Raw genomic sequence first — 27252 nt, 5'->3', positions numbered from 1 at the left:
AATTGGAATAATGCTGAAAATATGCCAATAGTTAGCCCTTTACTTAATCAATATGAGCTAGTTAATGATGCACAATGTAAGAGATTGTTATCACATATATATGACAAATGCAATGTAATACTTCTAAATCCTGCATGTTATTATTAAACAATAGAAGGACATAATGCAAGAGGATCGGAAAAAAATAGACTTAGGAGCTTGTTTAAAGTCATAGGTGTGGAACGGGTGTTTAAAACAAAGTTAAATGTAGACGGTTCAATCAAAAAGTACAAGCAAGGTAAGTCGTGAAAGGGTACGTTCAAATTTTTGGAATAGATTACTTTGATATGTTTGCATTAGTTGCAAGGTAAGATATCATTAGGATGTTGCTAGCTATTGCAACACAAAAGGGGTGGAAAATCTACCAATTTGGTGTCAAGTCAACCTTTCTAAATGGATTTTATGAGGAAGGAATCTTTGTTGAGCAACCTGAAGGGTTCTTTATGAAAGGACAAAAAGACAAAGTTTATCTACTAAAAAAGGCTTTGTATGAATTGAAACAAGCCTCAAGAGCTTGGTATAATAGAATTCATGAATTTGTATCAAAGCTAGGCTTTATTAAAAGTCTTAGTGAATCCACTTTATACATAAAAGGTGATCAAGCTAATTCTATTATGATTTCTTTGTATGTTGATGATCTCCTAGTTACTAGCAGCTATTATGAACTTATCCAACAATTCAAGGATAATATGCTATAAGTTTTTAAATGACAAACTTAGAACAAATGTCATTTTTCCTTAGTATGGAGGTTAAGAAAAATTATGGTAAATTTTTCATTAGTCAAAGGAAGTACACAAAGGAGATCTTCAAGAAATTTAGCATAAAACACTATAAAAGTATGGACACCCTATGTGTCAAAAGGAGAAGTTATGAAAGGATAATATTTCAGAAGAATAAGTGGAAGAAGCACTATACAAAAGCTTAATTGGTTACATTATGTATCTTACAACAACAAGACCAAATATCTTATATGCAATAAGTGTATTGTTAAGATTCATGATTATACAATCTTATCCATGAAAAAGTATGATCCCTTCTTAATTTGAATCCTAAGGAGACACAACACAAATAAATCAAAAAAGAACACGAAATAAGACGTGGATGGGGGAACCCCACAATCTAACAGATTGATAAGTCAAGTGAAAATTCGTCATAAAGATTTTAATCTTTGATAAGAATCAAAGTTCTAATTCAAAAACCAAGAGAATCATCTCTCAAAGAATTCAAATGCATATAATATGACTCAAAATTGTTTACATTAGTTTTTGGTACCTATATTTATAGGCACATAAATTTAAGAAAACCTAGAAACTCTAAAAGAAAGCTCAAGCCTAAAAACATAAACTTAAACTAATTTCTACAAGAAAGCCCAAAACCCAAAAACATAAATTAATTTTTCTAGTAATTTTTCCTCAAATGTACTTATGATCTTCATGTTCTTTAAGTTTCCTTCTTTATGGAACATTATAAGCTTCAAGGAGATGTGTTTTGAGCTTTGGCCTTGTCATAAATCCTTTGAATTATAAATGTTCTTCCTTAAATTCTTCTTATATATGTTTAGGAGATAGTTTCTATCATACCCTTCCTTCTTCTTGAATATAATTTATTCTCAAATTCGTACCACTTAAAGTTTAGGAAATAGTCATCTATCATATCTTCGTTCTTAAAAAGAATTTTTCTTCAAATTCGTAATGACAGAATCAATTTAAAACCAAAGGGTATATTAGCAAACAAAGTGATTAAACATGGAGAAGATGTTATTTGTGACATGGTTATACAATGGAAGGGCCAAAATATTGAAGATACTACATGGAAAATGGAATTTTATATCGAAAGTCTATTAACGCTTGAGCCTCCAAGAGAAGACTAGTATCTAAGAAACGAGTATTGGTAGGACAACTAATGATGTATGAAAAGAGAAAAGCGAGTGACGAGTTCAAGTGACAAATGATGTAACAAAATCACTTAAGGAGTGCGAGAAGTAGGAAAAATATAACGAAGAGAACATCTCTTAAGAGGAAAGATCGTTCTTTCCTTAAAATGAACTTGTTATGAGGTAAGATAGTTAACCCTATAAACCATATGATATTTTGATAACACACCACCCTTTTGTGAGCTAGATGATAATCTTGTTTTAGTACCAATAACCAAAGAGGATAGAACAACCTAAAATAGACACAACAATCATGTTAATAAGAGTTGATACTTTAAATTTCAAAAGGAAACAATGTTATCAATATCAGATAACGAAAAATATCAACAAATAAAAATCATTTATAAAGTTATAACGGAAATTATAACAATTATAACGAAAAGTATAATTTGTAAAAAAATAATTATGGTGAAAGTAGAGGAGAAGGAAAAAATTGAAAAAATTGAAAAAAAAAAAAGAGTTGACAATGGCAGCAAGCGATAGTGGTTGACTGTGACGACATGAGGCAGGTAACAGTGATTGACAATGGCAAGCAACAACAATCAATGGTGGCAGATGTGTTTGTTTGTTGCAGTAATTAAAGCCAAAGTGAAAAGAATAAGGGAAGAGATGTTTTAACCAATATTTTACTGCAATAGTAACTAGTAAAAGAACAAGATGAAGGTCACGATAACATGTAAAAGAATAAAAGAGAAGAATTTCTAGATTTAGGTTAAATAATATTAATAGGCCTAATCCAAATTTTGACCTTTATGTATTAAACATTCATAAAGCACATCAAATGATGCAATTAGGGTTGATGTGTGCCACCACCGCTTCCTATCTCATCTCTTATGAAGCAGTTGATGCATTATCTCTTCCACTTTGCTACTTTACTACTACTTATCTCTTTCTTCAGTTCGCTTTTTCCACCATTACCGTCTCACCACCGCCAGCCGCCATGCAAAAAGTGACCTCCACGAGCCGTCACAGAAACCCACTTCACATTCTCCATGTTGTTGCAACAGATTCGGAAACCACAACCGGTTTCCGCACGCCACCATGGTTGAAATTTGATGACATTGAAAGGAAATACAATCTAATGATTTAAAAATCCTTTCTCCTGATGAAAACTTGTACTGCTCCCCCACCCAATTTAGTGTCCATATCTTGTGTTTTATATATCTCCAATTTTATTTAGAAAGATTCTTCTTTTAAAGAACACAACTCCATTGTAACAGATAGTGAAGTATAAAAATGGCACCATGTTCAACTACGAGGACTATATTTCCACTCAAAGTAGAAGCATAATCATTCCTCATAGATATGCAAAAAATTATTAACATAATATACAGGAGTATAAAGACATTAAAATGAAAAGCAATTGTTTCCTACAAAAAATTATACTGTCAAATTAGTTCGCAGCCTCTCCAGCTGTCGTCTCGTTATTGTCATTTTTGGTCAAAGTTGCATCAGACCTTGCATCCTCTACGTTTTTCTGCTGAAACTCATGTTTTAGTCTTTGGATTTCCCGATCCTTCTCTTCGAGTTTATCTTGTAACATGAGAACCTGCAATGCAATCCATTTTAGGATGGACTCTCAAATATCAATTTTCATGTATCTGCCAAAAGTATTGATTCAAAATTCTTTATTGTAAAATAACGCGTTCAAATATCAACGCATTCATACAGTATTACGTTATCCAACCATGGAAAACATTTTCTTGACTCGGATATAAACAGGTTCTAAGTATACAAAAACTTTCCATTTGAAAACATCAATACCCAATTTCTATCAATCTAAGGACATCATGGCATAAAATTATTAAAAAGTATTTATTTACCCTTTCTTTTATGTAATAATAAAAATATTTATTCAAAAATTATATTTGAGCAAATTATATTATCAGTTTCAAAAACTTGAGGCAGAATTTTTTAATCTACATGCAATTCATATCAGCAATCATTTATTTTGTTGATCTTTTGTTCATAAATTGTTGCTCATGAATCAAAGAGACATTTTATTGCACTTTAAATAACAAATAATGAGAAAAGGAGAAAGACGTAAAAACCGTTTCGTTGGATCTTTCCACATCATTTGTCAGTCCTTCCATGTGCTTCTGCAACCCTGTAATAGATGTCATGAACAAGAACTAGTGTTTATATAAACTAAGGTAGATAACTTTTAATCCCTCCAGTCTCCAATTTTACACACAAGAAAATAAATTAGCACATTTATGATAATAGTTCCAGCATACTATACACTTCAAATCATTAGTTTTATAGCCACACACAACAATATCATTTCACTTTGGCATGAAATGTAACAAAACTATTGATAGACTAATTTGAATCTTAAAAGAAAAGGCGACGACAGTTACTCAGCTAGCTGGTCTAAGAGTCAAGGGATTATAGAACCAAAAGGGTTTTAAATAGTTCACTAGAGTGCCACTATTCGGTGTAGCAGTCGCTGCAGACGCTATTCGTTCTAGGGGCTACTGTAGCAGAACAGTTTAGTATAGCGGACCAAACAGCTGTGGGCACTATTGCGGCGCTGTGTTTATTTCAAAAAAAAACTTGGAACAGAGACATTGGGGCTTGTTGGAGGGCTATTTCTGGGATTTTAATTTCCAAAATTCAAATCTATAGATGTAATAATAGTGAAAATGATAACAGCTTGAATTTAGATGATAATCGATAATTCTATCTAGGAAACTAGTAGTTGACTTTCGTTGGTGTTTAAAACCAAATGACCTTTCATTGTTAATTATGAATGTAAATATTGAGTAATTTTTATCATTTTTGACAATTTTTGTGTATAGTTCACAATAGTGGTTATCTTGCTATGCACTAATTAGCTATAGTGTCTGGTGGTTTTGAAGACGGCCGCTGCAAACCACTATCCATGATTTAAAACATACAACATAAAACAAGTTCCATTCAATGACAAACCTTCAAATTGACTTCTAAGTTGTGAATTCTGGGACTTCTGCAATGCAAGCTTCAGTGCTAATTCATGTATCTGCATACCAGGAGGGAAACAGAAATGGAAAATGACAACAATTTAAGCATCAATTCAGTAACAATGAATACCATACAATACATTTTGGGATTGAGCCCTTATGTCAATATTGGAGAAATGCATACAACTGTGACATTACTTCCAGTAACTAATACAACACAAGTGAGGGAAAAAGGGACAATTAGAGGCATAGAGCAAAGAGATGGTAGCACCTTCCCCTCAGAAGCTTGATTTCCAATCTCCTCATTTTCCTCCTGCAGGGTTCTACATTTAGCCATCAGCATCTTCCCCATCTTGCTTTGGGGAGTAAAATTCATAGCAGCAATGTTATCTTGCAACTCCTTCACCTTTTTATCCTTTTCCTCGACTAAATTCTATTATCAGATGAGAAATCTTGTAAGAACTAAAAAGGGGTAAGCAACAACTGAAAGAAATTGTTATTATGTGTAGGGAGTGACGACATGAAAGAAAAAACAACAGTGTTTAAGTTATGGGTATTAAAGCATCTGTTTATAAAATATCCAAAGGGCCAACCACATCTCAGAAGAAAGCCAAATCTGAAATTTGTCTATTCTAAAGTAACCTGAAAACATTTAGGGTGTAATTGATTTAGATGAAATAAATAGAAATAATGGAAATAGAGAATAAATAAGTTGAGAAAAGATAAATATGTAAGAAATAAAATTGTTTGATTAATTGTTTGGTAGAGTAGAAATAAGCGAGAAATAGACAAGGTGTTTTGAAAGTTATGCAATTTGATTGATTTGATGGGAAAAATAAGGAGAGGGAGAGGGAGAGAGATGAATTGAAATATTTAGGAAATAAAAAAGTGGGTTCCACCATTTCTTTTTCTTTTCCCCTCATCCCGAAACCAAACAACCAACATCTTCCTCCCCCTCCCCTCTACCAAACAAAGGGTTACAGATTTACCAAAACCCTCTACCATACAACTTATCCCATGTACTTCCAACTATACAAGGACTGTCTACCCGAAGTGCAAAGGTTGCCTGTACTCTTCCATCTTCTGTGATAATTCCTTTCCATTTCATTTTGTGACCTCCAAAATACAAAAGTTTATTACTGTTACCCCAGACGGTTATTAGGTGTGACAACACAGTTCAGACACTAACAAAATCTCTCTGCCCTATATTAGTCAGTGAAAAAAATCTGTAGACAACTTGAACTAACAAACCTTTTCCTATTCAAACATGAATTACGAATTATCACACAATTTTTCTCACCTCCCTGTGTTTCTCCAACAGAAGAGTTAAAAAGATCAACCAAACTCAATTCAGTGTAAGTCAGCATCAAGTCAAATAGCAAACCTTTAAACGAGTGAACTCTTCATGAACAGCTGGATCTAGTAACAACCTCCGAGCCTGAAAATTATATTTCAAAGAATTTCAGGGCATTAACAATTCAATAAAAAAAAAATAGAATACAATATACAACCAACATGATGTGAAATTTCAGCAGCAGGATTAATTTTCAACAATGATGTGAGATGATATTAACAAAGACACCACAAACATAAAGCAGCAACTAACCGTGCTGTAAATGTACAGCAGAAACACTATAAGAACAAATTCAACATCATTCCTTATTAGTCAAAGTTTAGTGAAGCAGGGAATGCTGATGCGAAATTTTAATTTAAAAAAAAAAATACAGTTACCTATAATGCTGACAGGATAACCTGTGCCCTAAAATTCATGTGGAACCCTACATTAACCTGATGAACAAGAAATACCTAAAATTCGTCTATCCCTAGAGTACAATCAAAGTGAAAATGAACACTAGTCTGTCTTCTAGTTAATGCCTTAATGGTGCAGTAATTAACATTACCAGTTTAACGAGACAAGAACCACACTGTTGAGAGGTGGGTATTTGTTGCCAGTGGTGGCACATTCCAATGTCTTAAAACCCAGCTAAGACCAGCCAATCAAAGCGGTCCAACCAGGAACAGATGGCACAAATGGTCCAGCCTCTAATAGGATCAGCAAAGACATTGACCTAGTGTAACCTGGTTTGGCCTGGCCACGTTCCAGAATCAACTACTGAACCACTAGTTGCTATCATTTGAAGTGTGTTGCAACAAATGCCTGTAAACTTTTTTTTTTTGCTCACATTCCAAAGGCAGTGTTAGAATCTTGACCATTGATCTTAGGATCAATTAGATTGATTCTATATTTATATATTAGCCTGAACAAGGATAACTAAATATTTTGTATTTATGTCCTCAATATTTTGTAATTATGTTTTCTTCCCTATAAATTCAACAGCTCCAATGTGATCTAAACACACAAAATTCATCCTAAGCTCTCTTGTTTCTCTCTCTCAACACAATGAACACATTGTTCATCAGAATCTACTTATTTTCCTTCACGGTTCCTCCTAGGCTTGTTGGAGAGGGTTATGAGACACATGTTGCTTAACATCATGGAAGCTAACACGTACAATACCTAAGCAACATTCGTTTGCACATTAGCTAAAATCAAGATTTTACTAATTAAACTATACGATCCTACAATTTTGCATACTATTTACGATTTAAATCCCATGCATGATTGTGGCATAACAAAATCGTGTGGATTGTTGTTTTTCTGTACCAACTGCTGCACCACTAATTACCTTCTTAGGTGAATGGATTCAGTTTAAATAAAACCTAAACCTAATTAGAAACTACTTCAATCAAAACTTCACCTTGTTATGTGTGTTGTCGGTTGCAGCATCACCTGATTAAAATTAATACAAATAAAGTTCACCTTTTATTTTGCTATTGCAGCACCTATCCCCTTTCTCGGTGAATGGGCGTTTCAATTAAAACAAAATTCAAACCCACACCATTCACAATCTTGGCCAAATGGGTTTCAATCAAAAAAAAGACCAAATAAGACACTTGTAACTTACATGTCTTCTCTTCAGTAACTTGCAATAGTTACATGCAGGGGCATCTCTTCACCCAAATCCATTTATATGTAATATTAGAAATTCAAAATTGGCACTAGTTCAACTACGTGCATCTCTTCTCCTTAAGAAATTCAAAAACTGCATTCACAAACCCAAGTCATTAGAGTGGCACTCATGCACTAAAGACACCAACAGATTTTCTTCCACTTCTCCTTCGCTGTAAAACATTCACACTCACAGACTCACCTGCACAATTTTGTTTCTATGTCTCCTTGTTTCTCAGAAACCACTTACATTATCGTTGTCAAACTCGAGGGTTTACATGAACTTGTGGGAGTTTAGTAAACTCGACTCGTAATATCTTAAGCATTTGCTTTAAAGAAAATTAAAATTATTTAAAAATAATATAATATTTTATTATTATATGTTTCCATAAATAACTTTTCCTATTTTTTAATTAAATATTATTATTAATATATTATATTTTTTAAATTTTTCTTATATTATTATTCTTTTAGAATAACTTCGATTAGTTACATTATATATTATACTTTATATAAAATAAAAGGTTGCTAGACTAAGGCCCAGAAGCCCATAATAGAAGAAAGAAACCCTAAAACTTCATCTCTCACGAAACTTTAGCATCACAACACCAGCACGACAATGGCACAACACAGGACAACCACGACGATAGGCTATCAGCAAGACAATGGCAAACAAATAGAACAAAACTACAATGCATCAAGGATTGTGAGATGAGTCGCGAGAGTGATAGCACAGAGAGCATGGAACCCTAGTCGCAAGTAACAATGGAGGAGAAGAACGAATCGAGCTAATTTCGCAGAGGAAACGATAATCTTTGGTGTCTTTTTGGGTTTGAAGAAAAGTCATACGGACTCGCCAACTCATTTGCTAAACTCGCGGTAGAAGTAATTAGTATATCTAGGCAATCATGATGTGTAAGCTAGGAGGTTTGTCTTGAAATGAAATGGTTGAGAACAAATAGGTATTACCAGAGATGTGGTCAGAAGCACCGGAATCAATTACCCATGAATTGTGACTTTCAATGGATTGAGAAATGCAAGCTGTTAAAGTACTCGGGGCTTGAGATGATTGTGTCAGGCTGCTGGACTTGAGACGTAGGTACTCTTGATACTCGTCCTCAGTGAACTTGGACTCAGTAGTGTCAGCCTGAGAGACATTGGCAGTCTTAGAAGGAAAACCATGTAAGGAGTAACAGTTTTCCTGAGTGTGACCCATCCTCTTGCAATATGTGCATTGAGGACGTCCACGGCCTCCACGTCCAGCTCCTCTAGGTCCATGTCCTCCTCTTCCTCGAGTTGCGGCCATAACAGATGATTCTACTCGAGCATGAGATTCTTGAATTTCAAGTGTTGGGACTTTCGAGACACGAATCATACGCTGGATCAGGGTGTCCATGGAAGGGACCTCATAAGAGGTCAAAAGTAGATCTCTAATGTGATTGAAGTCTGGATGAATGGCGCGAAGAATCATCACCATATAGTATTTGTCCAGCTTCTTCATTTCATCTGAAGCGTCGACTTCGAGAAACATCCGAAGGTCTTCCACGGCTGATTGTGCTTCATTCATGAAGGAGATCATGTCATGATTGGTCATTTTCAGAGATGCCAACTTGTCCGCCAAATCATATAGGCGTTGGATATCGTTGGCATAGATATTCTGAGTCCTCTTCCAAAACGAGTGACATGTTTTGAATGCCCTAAGAGACATTAACAATCTCGGCTCCATGAATTGCCACAACAAGGCACACAATTGAAAATTTGCTTGCTTCCACTGTTCGGCTTTTTCTTGAGGCACATGGCTTCCGTCTTTCTCAAGGTGGTCATGATGTCCTTGACCAAGGAACCACATCTCGACGGCAGCGGACCAAGAGAGGTAATTTTGTCCATCTAGCTTCTCGGAAGTAATGGAAGGACTTCTAGAGAATGAAATAACACTTCCAGAGGCCATTTCTGATCAAGGGAACAAAAACAGAGAGCAGAAACGCAGAAACGCAAAAAACAGTGGAGATTTTTAAACGACCGAGGGAGATGTCCGCAAGGGTGACGTCTGGACCTCACTGAATCGGAGTTTTGAGGGTTAGAACAGCAGCAGAAGACTCCGGTGAGAGCTATGGAGGTGGCGCCGTGATGTTCCGATCAGCAGAAGGCGGCGGTCCAGATCCAATGGTCGCCGGCGAAAACTGAGGTGGCCGGAGACGACACGCCTGTTCGCAGCGAAGAAGATGGGGCGCGTGGCGGCGCGTGGACGGGAGGATGGTTCCGGCACCGGTGGGGGTGGCTGTCGCTCGGAGAGGCGCTCCAGATCTGGTGGTCGCCGGCGAAAACTGAGGTGGCCAGAGACGACGGCCGGCGACGAACAGTGGCGGACGGCGAAACAGTTGCAGACAGTGACGATTTTGTGAACAGTGACAGTGGGTAGCTTTGGATAGTGTTTTATGGCAGTGAACAGCTACAGATAGTGATTAACAATGACGGATGGCGGCGGACAGCCGCGGACGATGGCAACAAGTGTCGATGGACAGACCAGACGAAAACCAGAGCGGGATCGACCCACTCTGATACCAAGTTGAGATTAAAACAGACAAAATATGTTTGAGGACTTAATTGGTCCCCTCTACTGTTCCTGATATTTATATATATGATGAAGGAGATACAAAGAAGTTGAAACATTAAAGGCTGCAACTAGGTGCTAGGTTAGAGGTTATCCAACACTCAACCTCCTAGCTTACACATCATGATTGCCTAGATATACTAATTACTTCTACACTCGCCAACCCGAGTTCAGCGAGTTCACGTGTTTAGCGAGTCAACTCCAAAAAACGAGTTTACCTTCGAGTTAACTCGGGAGATGGGTGTGAGAATGTAAACTCGGATGATTCCACGATTTGAATCACAAGTTTGATAACCATGACTGACACAATTCTGTTTTTATTTCTTTCATTTTTATCTCTTCTCTTTCGTTTGTGTCTCCTCTTTTATATTTATTTAACAAAACAAAACATACGATAGAAGCACCATTAATGTAATAATGGTTGATGAGAGTTCTAACCTCCCTCTAGTGAAGTTGTCACTGACTACAGTACCTTCTCACAATATGTTCCCTCTAAAAATGTGGTAAAAAAATCCCTGGGTAGAACAAACTTGAATTGGAAGCATGGAAAGACTATAACAGGAAGGGTTTATCATTACAAATTTTGACTCGAAAGGGCGTAATTGCTTGCAAAAGTCATTGATGAAGTAAAAAAATAAATGTTCGAAGTTGTTGCCTTGCAGCAAAGATTAATGAAATAAAATAAGGATTGATATTGAGGATAATGATGTAGAAACTTAAAAAGGAAAGAGGACTGAAGAGGAGGATGTGAGCAATAGTAGAAATATTTTTAAGAAGGGAGGCAGTAAGTTCTCAGGCCACAATTAATCAACTATTCAACAAGGTCCAAAGAGAAAGTATTTGTAGAGATGTAGCAAAGCTTTTCTATGAAAATGCCATAATGTTTAATGTGTCAAGAAGCAAAGCCTTTAGGAGAATGATTGATTCAGTTTCAAATCACAGCCCAGTACTTAAGCCACCTTCATACCATGAGATCCCAGTAAAGTACTTGAAAGAAGTTAGGACAACAAAAGATGTTTGATAGGACTGCATGCAAAAAAACAGGTTGCACAATAATGACTGATGGGTGAACCAACAAGAGGAGAAGGGATATATTTAACTTCTTAGTTAAGAGTCCAAAGGGAACAGTTCTTCTGAAATCTATTGAAAAAACTTGTAAGATGTTGGAGGACATTGTTGAAGAAATGGGCGAAGAGAACGTTGTCCAAATTGTAATAGACAATGCTGCCAATAGGCATTTGCAAGCAGCAGGATATCTTCTGAATCCTGAATTGCATCATTCTCCCAATTTTTAAGTGAATACAGAACTTAAAATTTGCCTACTGCAATGTACACAGAAGGGGTGGCTGACCTAGAGTTGCAATACTTGATTAATTTGCAACTAAAAGATTTCAAGAATAAAGAAAAATTGTTTGGTAACTGAAATCCTTGGCTATTAAGGAATTGGGAAAAGGACTTTGACAACTTGGTGGGAGTCTTATGGCTTATGGAGATCAACATTCAAAGCTTCAAAGGTTTGCTACTGGCGTACTTAGTTTGACATGTAGTTATTCTATATGTGAACTAAATTTGAGTGCATTTCAGATGGTAAGAATATAAAAAATGTGAAATTTCAATTAAAATATACTAAATTAGTAATTACTTATATGTATGTTTGCATTTGTATTTATTAGGTCTTAGGTCCACATAGAGAGAAATTCTTTGAAACAAGGAACTATCAATGATGTTGTTTATGTCATGGTTAATTCAAAATTGGCTAAGGAAGATAAAAGATCACATGAATAGTTTGAACATTTGGTTCAAAGGCAAGCCCAAAGTGGTGGGAAGATGATGTTATTGTCATCCACCTCTAGAGGAGAAGGATATTCTTATTGAAGAATATTCTTATTGATGTGCTTCATGAAGGAGATAGAGATACCTTTAGTTTTCATTTATTTGAATAATTTATATTAGATAGCCTTAAGTTGGATGAAGTATTGACGAAGTGATTGATTTTGTAAACTTGAGTTTGATGAAGTATTGACAAAGGGATTGAGTTTATTTAATAATTTGTCATTTTAACATGGACAATGGTTCTGAAACACAGTCCAAAGGTTTGCTAGTAACCATCCCTTTCCTTCCCTTTCTATTCATAATGTCTTTTTTGTTCCTACGGCTCCCTTTAATTTATTGTACATTAGTCAAAATGTCACGATCTCTTGATTGTGTCATTTCTTTTTCTAAAGATTTTGTTTCCTTGCAAGACCAAAGTATACGGTGAATGATTGGTTTTAGATGAGTCTCCTGTCCTTTATCAGCTCAATAACCTTCTCTTGTAGGATTGGAATTACTATCCCCACTTCTAGTTCATGCTTAGTTTATCTAGTTAGTTTCAACCTTTATGGCATCTCACTGTGTTGCAGCAAACATCTTATCCTTATACCCTGACAAATTGGGGTTGTTAAACACAACAACAAACAACTTAAGACTACCTGAACTCTTTTGCACTCATGTTTGTTATCAAGTTTGAGGTGATGCAATACTTCCTGTGTTATCTCATCAATCACATGCTTTCCTCTATTCTAAAAGGTAAAACTTGTCATCAAATTCTATATCCTCACCACTCTCTTCACCTTTTGCTGCCTCAAGTCTTTGGTTCTACATGTTTCGCTCATGCTCTTAACTCTAGCATTGACAAATTCTCTCCTTGGTCTAAATGCATTTTCCTTAAGTATCCACGATCTGAAAAAGGGTAAAATCGTCACTCCTTTACTCTCCATAGGTATTTTATCTTTGTTGATGTTACCTTCTTTGTATTAGTTCCCTTTTATGGGCCTGCACCATCTACATCTGAGACTTTTCCTTCTACAATTGTACCTATCTTGATGCACTTTTGTCCTTCGGAGGAGTCTTCATTCCCCCTCCACCCTTGAAGGTATAACAATGTTGCACTCATCCTGTATTGTTCCCACCTTCAAAGACAACTCTTTGACATCATCATTTGGTCTCACCTCTTGAGTTTAAAATTTCCATTGCTCTTCGAAAAGTATACATTTTACTCATAATCCTTCTCATTATACTTCAATATATCATGTCAAACTCTTGCCAGAACATGGGCAACCTATTCCAAATCCTGAAAGGTACAAACAGTTGGTAGGGAGGTTGAACTACCTTAATGCTACTCATATGGATATCTCGTTCTCGAAAAGTGTTGTAAATCAGTTCCTCCCTAACATTGAAAAGCAATGTCTCTGCATTCTTCAATACATCAAAGGAGCTCGAGGAAAGGGTCTTTTGTATGAAAAAAAGAACACACTTGAGTTGTGATATGTTCTAACGCAAACCAATAATGCTCCCCCATTAACAGAAGGTCCACTTCTAGGTTTTGTATATTTGTCAGAGATAACCACGTAATGAGAAGAAAGAAGCAAAATATTGTAGCAAGTCCACTGAGGAGGCAAAGTATCAAGCTATGGCTATAGATGCTCAGGAGCTCATATGGTCAAACATTTGCTTTAGAAACTAATGTTACGCAATTGTCACTTATATCGGTTAACCAATTTGCCATGCATATTGCCTCAAATCCAATAAATCCATGAGAATGAAGTATATTGAAGTTAATAATTAGAGAAAAAGACAAAGGTCCATTGAGGAGGCAAAGTATCAAACTACGGAAAAGTCATGTCTGGGGAAATTTCTGCTAGTTTTATCAATTCCCGTATGCAAGTAGACATCACTAAGTCACTAAGGGGTCCTTGAACTACATATCTAACAAGCTTATGCATATGACCTATATGCTCCAACTTGAAGGTATTAATAGAACCCATCACGGTTTGAACCCAGCACCTGTACTAAGCGTAGTGAACTTCACCACTAAGCCAAAGCGTATAAGTTAGCATAAAGTTAATTAATCTAATATATATATATATATATATATATATATATATATATATATATATATATATATATACCATATATAACTACATATGGAGTTATTATACTGATTCATATAATGCAACCATTAACCCACCAGTCTAACCAACAACCAATTGAGCCATGATAAATTAAGATCTTGAACACGTTAAATTCAAAATTTTACGTATAAAACAATATGACTTTTTTTTTACTTCTGATGCATAATATAAATGTGCATGTTCATATTCAAAATTTGTCCAGGTTCATAGCACTAAAGATTGAAAAATGAAAAATGAAAAGTAAAAGACTAAAACAATAACAGGTTTCGAAATTAAAAAGGAGCAAAAGTGACATTCTTTCTAAATAAATGATAAGGAATATGATCCATAAGATTCTTAACTATGTTAATAAATTTAACTTTTATAAACAACGCAGAGCTATCCAAGGAATTTGAATTTGAGAAAATGAAAGGATCAAGAAAATGGTCAGAGGGAATTATATCTAAGAAAATATGGTAATTTGTTCACAATTATCAATAGTGAATAACTGTTAATAAAAAGAATTCAGAGTTTCATAAGAAAAAATGAAGATGTGAGAATCTATAAAAGGACACGCTCACCAAAAAAAAGATGGGGTTGGGAGAGCTTCAATATTAAAATGCAAATTTGAAAGTCATGTCATTTATTTGATTAGATATTAAATTTTTTTTAATATCTCTATACATTTATATTATAATAATTATTATTGTTAACTTTTAATCTAAGGTCGTAGATCAGCCACTAGATAAACACATGGACATTTTGAATTTATTTTCTATTTATAATAAAAGACTGCAAAACTACAACTAGCCTAATTGAATGAAGATGAATTTACTGGGAATGACATCATTGTTCACGGAAGAAGAGAATGCCACATTTTTGTTAGATACATTAAAAGTTTATACACCTCAATTAGGTTATAAACAATTTGAAAAAAAAATCAAATAAATAATGGGTGCATAACCTATGCTCTATAGTAATGAATGACATGTACTAATGTTACATGTACATATACACTAAGCTAGATACAGTACAACACAATAAAAAAAATTGAAATACAACCAACTGGGCGAGGAATCAAGAGTAGTCTGTACAATGCCTCAAACAAACAGAAAAAACAGGATTCTAAAATTAATGTGAAAAGAAATCAGCATGATCCACTTAATCATTCATGTTATAAATTTACCTGCATAGACGGTGGCTTGAGTTGCACTTTCAGATCCCACACAGCAGACTGGAGAAGTTATCAGACAATCAATCGTTAACAAGGAGAAACACAAATAAGAACAATATAAAAAGGAACAGGGGCAACAACAAAAGCAACAGGTTCCAACTCTGGTGTGCTTGAGTAGCCAAGATCCAGACAAATTACTAGATCAATAAGAGATAATAACATCCAAGATTAAAAAGGAAGGGCACTGCAGATATCAAGCAGAATATAATGAAACCTCATACAGACAATTATTTGATGTTCTTGGTTTCAAGGTGTAAATGATAGAGTGAAAAAAAAATAATGCACTTTAGAATTTTCGGACGAAAGATGGAATTTACTCGGTGGTTATGGTTGATGCCGAAAAGAAACACACAATCATGCTAACACAATAACAGGAAAAAACCTTATTTTGACATATTACCTTCAACTCTGTTATCTCCTGTTCTCGTTTTGCAAATGTTACAATGAATGCAGCTTCCTTTTTCTTCGCCTTTTCAAGCTAATATCCAATAGGAAAATGATAAAGGGTCAATGAAACCAGATGAATAGATGATGAATTATTTTGAACGAAAATAAAATATATGTATTACTAGATTCTAAACCTGCTCTCTTAAAGATTCTTCAGAGGTTTTCAAGGTCTGAAGATGATTAATCAACATTTTGGGATCTAGAAAGAAGAAATATAAAATAATGTTCAGGTATACATTTCGAACGCATAAAATAACTGTATAAAGAGTCATTTCTTGAACAATGATGCAGGAATATGTCACTTGCAAAACAGGGTACAACAAACCTGGAGTGACCCCAGCAGGTACAGAAGGCTCATTTTTAAGTGTAGAATGCCAACTCTGAATCTCAGATTTTGCAGCCTCAAGTTCATTCTGGAAAATTCAACACTGTTGTCAATATTTCTATGTAAGGAAAATGTACAGCACAAGCCTACGATATGAGAACAAGACTATCACATGTGGAAATTAGTACAAAAAGAAAACAACCCTCCATTCCGACATATAAGACTTAGCTATGGAAATAGAGATCGATGGGAATAGTGCAAGAACATTCTGTTCCAAACCATTACAATTCAAACATTATAGATGAAGATTGACACCTTTTCATCATGAATACAATCATGAACCAAGTCTTAAATAACTAAAGTTTGCTTCTCTAATAACAAAAGTTCAAATCTTTTCATACATAAGAACTATAAAAATGAGAAAGAAAACCAAAAAGATAACAGCAACAGAAGAAGGGAGCAAAGATGGTCAATTCTTTAAAGAAAAAACGTACTTGGCATGTCACAAGTGTATCCTTACAGTTCTGAAGACTGCAAAAGTATAAAGATCAAAAACATGTTTTAGACCCAACTAATTAGCTGCAATTTTCACAAAGTACAATATACCTCACACCGTTTATTCTGTAAAATACCTCTCACGCAGGGACAAAATCATTCCTGTAGTTACACCAGAGGCTTCTTCAGCTTTTGATTTAGCCTGCATCAAAAATCATCATTTAACTTCTTTCTTTTTATAAAGCATATTATTAGAAGCTGCATAAGCAATTTAGCAAGAAAAAAATGTAAGCTAGGTAAACAGAGCAATCAAATACCCTTCACCCATGTCGACTTCCACTGCTCACCCTACATGAACAAGTACAATCCCAAACCAAACATATACCCCCAACGCACATCACACAAGTAAAGTGAGCCAAACCCTAAAACTCAGCCATTGTCCTCCATGAAAAATGCCAAAATTAAATTATTGCAAAAAAACAATAACACCATTCAAGTTATCTCACTTTCCTCAACCTAAACAAATCCTACACAACAACAATCCAATACAGCCAAAGAGAAACAAAGAAAAGAAAACAATAACACATTCCACTATGTCCTGCACCGAAATGCCGACACGGCATAAAAGACTCACGCAAACCATACCTTCTTTGTTGCAAAAGGATCGTTGTCGTAATCTTCATCGTCGTAATCGGGAGACGACCTCTTAGTACCTAGATTTCAAAGCAACGATACAACCAAACTCAACAAAACAAGTCAAATTGAAGCAGCGTTAATCAGAAAAACAGCTAGAATAATTAAAACCTGAATGTCTTGCGCTAAATCCACCTAAGAAATCGAAGTCCTGCATTTGGCAGAAGCGAAGTTGAGGTTAAAGGGAACAACGAATGAAGGAAAAGTAATGGTGAGGGAGGTAGAGTGCCACGTACATCCTCGAAATGACTAGGGGAAGCCATGAAGTTGAAGAAACCCTAGAGCGATGTGAAAATGTGAGAGAAACGTGGTTTTGCACAACAGATATCTACGAAGCGAGGTAAAGTAGAAGATGCACACAATATGCGATTTCTAGTGCAGTTTTTTCTCCTCTTGGAAGAAGCCTGGCAGTACCTGCTAACACGAAAATTTATTACTCCTTCGATTTCTCCCAATAATAGTAAAACAAAATATAATTTCTCACTAAATTATTAGACAATAATTTTTATTAACTCTTTTGCTTTTAATGTATTATTTTAAAAATTGTTAATAACATTTTAAACTGTAAAATAAATTAATTTAGATAAATATATATATACTCATTTTTAAGCAGTTTTATTAAATTTAATTGTTTCATTTATTTAGTTTTTCTTTTAAATTAACTATTTTTAACAAAAATAAATATCTTTAATAAAAAATTTATTTAGTATCCATATTTCTATTTTTAATTTTTCCTTTAAATAAATAACTATTTTTAAAATTAAAATAATTGTTTTACCATTTTGACTTTTCAAATAATCATTTTATTAAATTTAATTGTTTCATTCATTTAGTTTTTTTAAATTAACTATTTTTAACGAAAATAAATAAATATATATAAATATATAAATAATTATTTATTTTGTGTACATATTTCATAATTTTAATTTTATCTTTTATAATATAATTATTTAAAAAATTATAAAAAATAAGTTATTTTTGCATTTTTATAAAACTGTTTATTTTTTCTCCTTATTATTACCTTTTTATTTATCAACAATTATTTTCTTTATTTATTTTACTTTATTTTAATAAATATAAATTTATTTTGTATATTAATCTAATAACATTATAATATTCTTACCTACTAATATAATATTATATAATATTATACATACTTAAAAAATACGAACATAGAAGCATAATAACGTAACAATGTCTGTAAACTACAGTGGTCTTTAATAAAATAATTACGGTGTCCATATTCTTATTCTTAGCTTTTCCTTTAAATAAATAACTATTTTTTAAATTAAAATAATTGTTTTATCATTTTTACCTTTCAAGTAATCGTTTTATTAAATTTAATTGTTTCATTCATTTAGTTTTTCTTTTAAATTAACTATTTTTAACGAAAATAAATATCTATTATTATATATATATAATTATTTATTTTGTGTCCACATTTCGTAATTCTAATTTTACCTTTTACAATATAATTATTTGAAAATTTTAAAAAAATTAATAGTTACTTTTGCATGTTTTCTATAAAATTATCTATTTTCTCTCCTTTTTCTTTCTTACTCATCAACAATTATTTCCTCCATTTATTTCACTTTACTTTTAATAAATATAAATTTATTTTATCTATTAACCTAATAACATTACAATATCATTATCTACAAATATATTATGCATATTTAAAAAATGCATACACAGACACATAATAACACTTGTGTTTATGCTAGTCTTTAATAACACAGTTACCTATGTGGTGTCCATATTTCTATTCTCAAAATTACCTTTTAATAAATAAGTGTTTTTTAAAATCTACAGCTATATATAAAGAGATCATTTTTTGTGTCCACAATTCATAATTTTAATTTTACCATTTGCAATATAATTATTTGTTAATTTTTTAAAATTAACCATTATTTTTACATTTTTCTATACGACTATCTATCTTCTCTCCTTCTTTCTTTTCCCATTTATCAATAATTATTTACTCATTTTTTCGCATTCATTTCACTTCAATAAATATAAATTTATTTTGTATATTAACTTAATAACTTTAGAATATTATCACATATTAATATAATATTATCTATATATAAAAAATTGCGTACACGAATGTAATAGCGTTTATGTTTATACTAGTTAAAATAATTATTTTACCATTTTTAACTTTGAAATAACCGTTTTATTAGATTTAACTGTTTTATTTATTTAATTTTTTCTTTTAAATTAACCATTTTAAAACAAAATATAAATATCTTTAATAAAAAAATTATCTACAAAATAATTAAAAAATATATTTATAATCAAATTTTAAAAATCATTTATACTTTTTAAAATAATTATAAAGGGAATGGGTATCCTAATTTCTATTCTAAATTTTACCTTTTAATAAATAACTATTTTTTTAAAATTAAAATAATTATTTTACCATTTTTATTTTTTTAATTAGCCGTTTTATTATATTTATTTTTTCTTATTAACCATTTTGAAACGAAAATAAATATATTTAATAAAAAAATTATCTACAAAAGTAATTAGAAAGATATTTATAATAAAATTGTAAAAAATATTTATATTTATTTTTAAAATTAAAAATTGAGAGCTTATCGAGTATTTGATAGGGTTTTATTTTTTGGGGAGTTGTAATTAACCGTGATATTTTATTCTGCTAAAAGTGAGTTTATGTTGGAACTTATTTGATGATCTATCGGTTGATTGATAATAAGATTGATCACACATAACTTAATTAAAAATAGAAAACTGAATGTTATTTGTTGTTTCTCATTATTCCCCGTTCTTAAAAATTTTAAAATATGTAGTGTGTAATAAGACAAAGGAAGATTTGACTTTTGGAATTAAAGAAGTGATTATTCATAAAAAAACTTTGGAATAAATAATTCAAATCATTTATACATATTGTTCATAACCTAAATTTATACATATTTCATTCCTATATTTTATAAAAACCATCTAAAATATTTTTCTTAACAAATAATATGTGAAATGTTTCTCATATAATAAACATTCATGTTTGGTTTGTTGGAAAGATATTTAACATAATAATTAGGACAAAATAAGTATAAATTTAATTTAGGATCGAAACAAAATAATTTTGGGATGAAAAAACTATATTTAATTCAAAAAAATTTATGAACTAGCTATAGGTGGAGAGAATTTCCTATCCATTATTAGATAGAAGGTTTATATGACAAATGAAACTAAATCATGTATTATGGTTATTAGTCAAGGGTTGAACAATAATTACTAGATTTAATAAAATATTCTTATATAAATTATATTATGCAATTAACTTTGTAAAAATTAGTATGGTGCATTATAAATAAGTTACTTGAACTCCTAACAATTTCTAGATTGAGGATTATAGACCATCATTGTGTTTATGCAATTTAGTGTTTTGCCACGAGAAATAAAGTTAGATCACTAATTCAAGGTAACTCACAACAATAAGATAAGGATTAAAAAAAATGTATACATTAATAATAAAACTAAAGGTTATACATATATTTTTCTTATTTGTTAAGAGTTTTTTTGTAATAATCTCGTAAAGAAAAAAAAAGTGTAGAATAACCTCTTAATTTTGAGAACACCATCGTTCACAGTCATATTTTTAAGTTAAATAAACAAGTATATGGTGTAAAACAAGCTTTTAGAGGTCTATATATGTTAAAATAAGAGAGAGGCTAAATCCCTAATGTATGTAGAACTCTTAGGATTATGCATTTATGAATAGGAAAATACAAAGAAATGAGTGTAAACTCATTATATCTAATATTTTTCCTCTAGTTGTTGTAAGCATAAAGAGTTGTTGCATATAAATCATGTATATCAAGCTTGTTATAAATAAATCAATTATAGGTCTTTATAATGATTTAGTAAAATTATCTTAGATCATTGTAATTAATTAACTCATTCATTTCTCCATATACAATGTTTTCTCGAATAAAATGACAATCAATCTTAATATGTTTGGTTATTTCATGAAAGACAATATTTGAGCTTATATGAGTAGCAACTTGATTGCCACATGTAAGAGACATTTGAGTGAACTCTCTAAATTACAAATCTTCAAATAATTGTTTAAGCCAAATAAACTCACAAGTAACTAAGGTCATGGTTTTATATTTTGCTTCCGCATTAAATCTTAATTCAACATTTTTTTTTGTGCTTTTCCACGAGATCAAATTATATTATCAATAATAAAGACATTGTATCCATAAGCGCATCTCATATATGGAGGATAACATGTCCACTCAACATACAATTGTAGTGTGATTATTGTGTCCAGATAACAAACTTTTTTTTAGTAGAATCTTTAATGCACTTCAATATATGAATGACAACATTTCAATGATATGTGTAAGACCCGTGAGAATTAAATAACTATATAAATAATTAATTAATAAATACGAGTAGTGAGAGCCTTTAAGGCATTAATTATTGATTTATATGACATGGAAAAGTTCTACTTAGTTATGTGAGAAGACTTGGGTTTAAGTCCTATGTATGCCAATTGTGTGTTATTTAATTTATTATTATTTTTAATAATATGCTTGATCATGTTGAGTGATAATGTGTTATTTAATTTATTATTATTTTTAATAATATGCTTGATCATGTTGAGTGATAATATAATAATAGAATTATATTAAATATCATGAAACATGAATTGGTTGAATGGTTGTGCATTGAATTAGCATTGACATGGTTATAGTAGTATTGGGAGAAGATTTGTATCAGAGTTTTTATTATGTTTTAGAACAATTGTAATATTTTATATTATTAAACTTGTTTTTTATTATGTATTTTATGTTTGAGTTATAGTAGAGGTTTTGAGATTATTTATTATTATTATAAGGTTTTAATTTTCCTGCGTTTTGGGAACATAAGTTATAATAAATGAAGTTTTATTATTTATTTCTTTATTTTATTATTTAAATCCGTAATATCCGGTCGGGATGTTACAATATGCATATGGAGAATTAAGAAATTGACTCACTACACCGAGTGTATAGAAAATTGATGTGACCCCAATAAGGCCTATAGTATTGGGCTACCGCTTAGGCCCATTCCTTTTAATTTCGTATATTTTCTTTATTTTCAATTAAATAAATATTGTTTTAATTGAGCTTGTTTTGCTTATTGCAGCCTATTTTTTTTCCAAGAAGTATTTGGCATTGGGCATGCGGCCCAAATCTTCTCATACAATGCTTCCAATAAGCATGCTCTGTTGGGCCATAATGTTGGAACTACCACGGCCCGCTTTTCTTCCAGTTATTCTCCACCAACTTGTACACACCTCCACGCTGCAGGCAACGCTTTCTTTAGTGGCAGCAACAATTGGGCCTACACGTAACATACCAATTGCATCAAAGAGAACCACCATCACGTTTCTTCATTGGGCCGAGATTCCTGCGTCTTTCAGCAGCCTAATTGAAGATCACTCCAAGACTCGTCAATTGGTGATTCAGAAGAACGAACCCAAACCCTGCTTCCTCTCGCTCGTGGAGCGCCGCTAGGGTTCTTCATGCGGCCTCACTTCCTATTACACTTTTCAGCACCATCTCGAGTTAGGGTTTGCGTCTCCCAGACCTCTCTTCTTATCCTCACATGAGCTTCACGCATTTCACCCTATTAGCTAGGGTTTACACTTTCCCTTCCATAGCCGTTAGGACCCTTGTTAGAAACGGTGACTCCCTTTCTTTTTCCGTTTGTTTTCTCACGGCTGCCCTTGATGTATAAAAGGTGCAGGCCAATTCTTTGTAAGTCAGCTTTGATGAATGAGAATTCCGGTAGAGATCACTCCCACCGTTCATTAGCTCACCCAAACCCTAGATTAGGTTTTGGCCTCTTAGGGTTTACCAAACCAGTGAGAAACCAGAGCGAATCGAGCCTAATTTTCATTTCGCTGCGTTTTCCCTCGCTTTCTGCGAGATTCAATCGGTAGAACACCGATTGGGAAAGGTTTCCGGCGATTATAGCGACGGAGGAGCCTCATCAAGTGGTATTCAGAGCCACTCGTTTCTCGGAGTATCGCAAGATAAGTATTCGTACCTTATCTCTGTTATTTCTTCTTCTATGTTTGATTCCCGTCTTGTTCATGTACTGATTGCGTCTTTGATTCACTGTGTGAAATCTATGCTAAAATTTTTTCGTGTTGAAATTGATTCAAAATACTTGTTCTGATTGCCTTGGATCAATACTGATTAATGCACTGTCATAAGCTCTTTGATTCTGCCATTCGATGTATGTCACAGTTAGTCTTATTTCAATTTTTTTTTTACCTAGCTTTACAATTTTATAATCTGTGTTTTGTCTTAGGTTTTGTTTAGTTCGTTTTGTATGTCAATGATTCCATAGATGTGTGCTTAAACTGTGTTTTGTCACTGTTTCGCATCTCATTCAATTTCTGTTTTGTGTTTGAATCCTTAGTTTCTATTATTGTAAGTGTTCTAGAGTTCTGAGTTGCCTAATAGATCATTAGCAACTATCTACAGTGAATATTGTCACTGATTCCTGTTTATTCGTGCTGCTGATGCCTTCTTGTTGCTTTCCAGTGTTGTTTATGTTTCATAAATCATGCTCGTGGTTTTTGTGTTGTTTCTGCAATGCACTTTCTGGCCAAGGATTGTTGTGACCAAAGCATTTTACTGTGCCTTCCATCACAGTGTAATATGATTCATATCTGAATTTGTGTGGAAACGCAAGCTTGGTCCATGATAGCAAAGGCATTTTCAGTACCTTGTTTAGTGCAGTCTTGTATTCCTTCATAGATGATTCAATTTTGGTTCTGTGTTAAATTGTTGCTGTTGGACTCGTCTCTTTGATTGAGTTTGATGCTGATATGATGCATTCTGCATTGCCTATTCTTGTGGATATATGATTCTGATTTCAGAACTCCAATTTGTGTCCATTTGCTTGAGCTGTCAGCCTTTACTTCAAATTCTGTTCGAGTCTTGATTCATGTTCTTACTCTGTTACAGTATCAAATTAATTGAGTCCACTTGGTCTTGTATTTTTTTCTTCAGTCCTAGAATTGTTATGTGTTAGTGTGCAATTCAGTTTTGGTATCTTTGTGTTGAAGTCTGGATTGACAAATCAGTGTGATATCACTGAATCTGATGCATTACGCATTGTGTTTTACTGTCCCTGGTTGGTTAGCAGAAATCAAACAGTGTTCATCTATTTTTTTTACGTTTAATCATGATTCACAGTGTTGCATACCTTCTTTTGGCCATTTTGCTGCTAACCATAGTTTCTTGATTGTATAATTTCTTGCTAAATCACATTATGCTGCAGTCGTGATTCCTTTTTGCTTTACTCAAAGTCCACCTTTTCCTTGATTGAGTGTCTTTCAAATTTTTTTTTTAGTTGAATCAATTGTTCACCAATCTGCATTTGTTAATTGAATTGAAAGTGGAAGCCTTACATTTGTTGTGACCTTGTGGTTTGACAAAAAGAGTTCATACATGTTGAGAACTGAGAAGAAAAGTCAGTGAAGAGAAAATATGACATGTGAAAAAAAAAAACAAAACGCATATCATGAGCCTGAAGAAAAAAAAAAGTTTACTTGAATCTGAAAATCTTTGTTTGTTTTGGCAAAATACAAGTTGTCTCCACAGTTCACACCATGCCTACTGCTCTTTTCAATTTCAATTTGCTTATGTTTTTGATTCAACTTATTTTGAGTCTTTGTTTGATTTTCGTTTTGTTCATCTTGTTCTAGATACATTCCTTAGGTTCCTTTTGTGTGCTTCCTTTCTTTCATAGCTTGTTTCTTGTTTGTCTTTGTTGGCTATCCTTTGAGTTTGTCATTATATCCATCACTTGATGTTGTCCTTGTCTCAAATTTGAACTTTTATTGTTTTCTGCTTTTTACTCTCAAAAGTGGCTGACTGCTCATTTGCTCTTGGTTCATTTGGCTTGACCTCACTGTTTTTGGTAGCCTTGTAGGTCATACCTTTTCTGCAAAGTGCAGCTGTGGTGAGGAAAAACAGTTTGAGTGGCCACCGAGAGGAAAAAGGAGTGAGTTGGGACCTTCAAGGAGGAGTACACACACTTGAGGGTGATACATTTTGAAGGCTGGCCGATAAAGAGACATAGATTAGCATAGTGTTATTTTAGTTTTTGCTGTTTTTCATGTCACGATAATTTGTGTAATTTTTTTTTCTTTCTTTTTCAGATTTCAGTGTTTTCCTTTCATTTGGCTTAGGTGGGAAAATACTTTAGAGCAATCTCATCCTTAGCATTTATTTGTAATAGTTTCAGCGTGTTTAGTCTGAGATTCAAGGGGTTCCAAAGGCCACTTGAATTTTCACTTAGGATTTTCGTCTAGTTTATGTTTTTCGCCTTTATGTTTTCTGTTTTATGCTTTTAATGTCCAGGTTTTGTGTGCTTTGTGTTTGCCATTTCTGTTTTAGGTCACCGTGATATCTAGGTGCATTTAGGTAGACACAATAGTCATGAGTTGCATCATACCATTCATAGTGACATTCCATTCTTTGGGGAAGATATAGGACCAATATCATTTAAAGATTGGATGTGGGATATTGAAAAATTGGTGCAACCTTTGTTTACTCAATATAGTCATATAAACATTCTTAGGCATGTTACATCTAGATTTGTAGGACGTGCATTTGATTGGTGGCAAGAGAGGCAATATCTAGTGAAAAAGGGGAGAACATCATGTATCAATACATTTTATGAATTAAAAACATGCATGTGGAAACATTTCATACCCCCTTCATTTAAGATCACTAAAGCACAACAAGCTAGGATAGAAGACTTCATTGACATTGGAGATGCATTCATCCAAAATATTGCTAAGTTTTCTAGACTAGAAAAAGACTTTAAGCACAATTTAGACTTGCTCTTGAGTGAACAAAGAAAGAGAGAAAAATACAAGAGAGAGCAAGCTAAACATCAAAAGCTTCGAGAATTTGAAAAGAAGAGAGAAAAAGAAGTGTTTGAGAAGCTTTGTGCTAAAAGAGAACAAGAGAAAAAAGAGATAAATGAGAAGAAAAAAAGAGAGGAAGAAGAAAAGGCTAAAGAGGAGAGTCTAAGAAAAGCAAAAGAAGAGAATAAGAGAAAAGAATTAAAGGAAAGAGAGAAAATAAAACAAGAGAGTAATCTTGAAATACAATCACAAGTGGTAGAGTTAAAGTGTATTTCAAAAGAGCGACCAAAACTCTGTGTTAAGGATTTGGTGATCAATTCTTCACCAATTCCTTACATGAAGATCCCATTTTCAAAGGGCGTTTTCACATCTTTAAACTCTACTCACTTTTCCATTAAATCTTTCGTTTTGTTTTCTTTTCAAAATTTTTGTTCTCCATCTCATTTCTTTATTTCATCCTCCTCAACTTGTTTTGCCAAAACACACTTTGATATTAAAATTCTTTTCAAAAATCATCTTAGTCAAAGTGTGAAACATTTCTTTTGTGAAGTGGGCTTAATACCATCTTTTTCAATCTTCAAAGGCCCATTTTCACAAATTTTCCATCCAATTTTACTGCATGGTCTTTATGATTTTAATTCAATTCTATTTGATGACTATTGCATATTTGTTTTTGATCCTGG

At 33.0% G+C, this 27252-nt stretch overlaps 1 protein-coding gene across 1 annotated transcript; it reads right to left on the bottom strand.

Moving 5' to 3' along the window:
* Nucleotides 1–2678: 2678 nt before the first annotated feature.
* LOC114195907 (FKBP12-interacting protein of 37 kDa-like) lies at nucleotides 2679–18080 on the bottom strand. Its single transcript, XM_028086352.1, has 14 exons — nucleotides 17898–18080; nucleotides 17773–17812; nucleotides 17614–17681; nucleotides 17106–17170; nucleotides 16968–17004; nucleotides 16474–16561; nucleotides 16283–16347; nucleotides 16102–16179; nucleotides 15654–15701; nucleotides 6299–6352; nucleotides 5186–5347; nucleotides 4904–4973; nucleotides 4024–4079; nucleotides 2679–3521 (listed from the first exon to the last, which is right to left on the bottom strand). Exons 1-14 carry the CDS (start codon nucleotides 17922–17924, stop codon nucleotides 3366–3368), a joined length of 1014 nt encoding a protein of 337 aa, XP_027942153.1. The 5' UTR covers nucleotides 17925–18080; the 3' UTR covers nucleotides 2679–3365.
* Between the last annotated feature and the right edge of the window lie 9172 nt (nucleotides 18081–27252).

This window comes from Vigna unguiculata, chromosome 9 (assembly GCF_004118075.2).
Source record: "Vigna unguiculata cultivar IT97K-499-35 chromosome 9, ASM411807v1, whole genome shotgun sequence".
NCBI classification, from domain to species: Eukaryota; Viridiplantae; Streptophyta; class Magnoliopsida; order Fabales; family Fabaceae; genus Vigna; species Vigna unguiculata.
The sequence above is the reverse complement of the archived record's forward strand: the minus strand, read 5'-3'. Positions and strand labels throughout refer to the sequence as shown.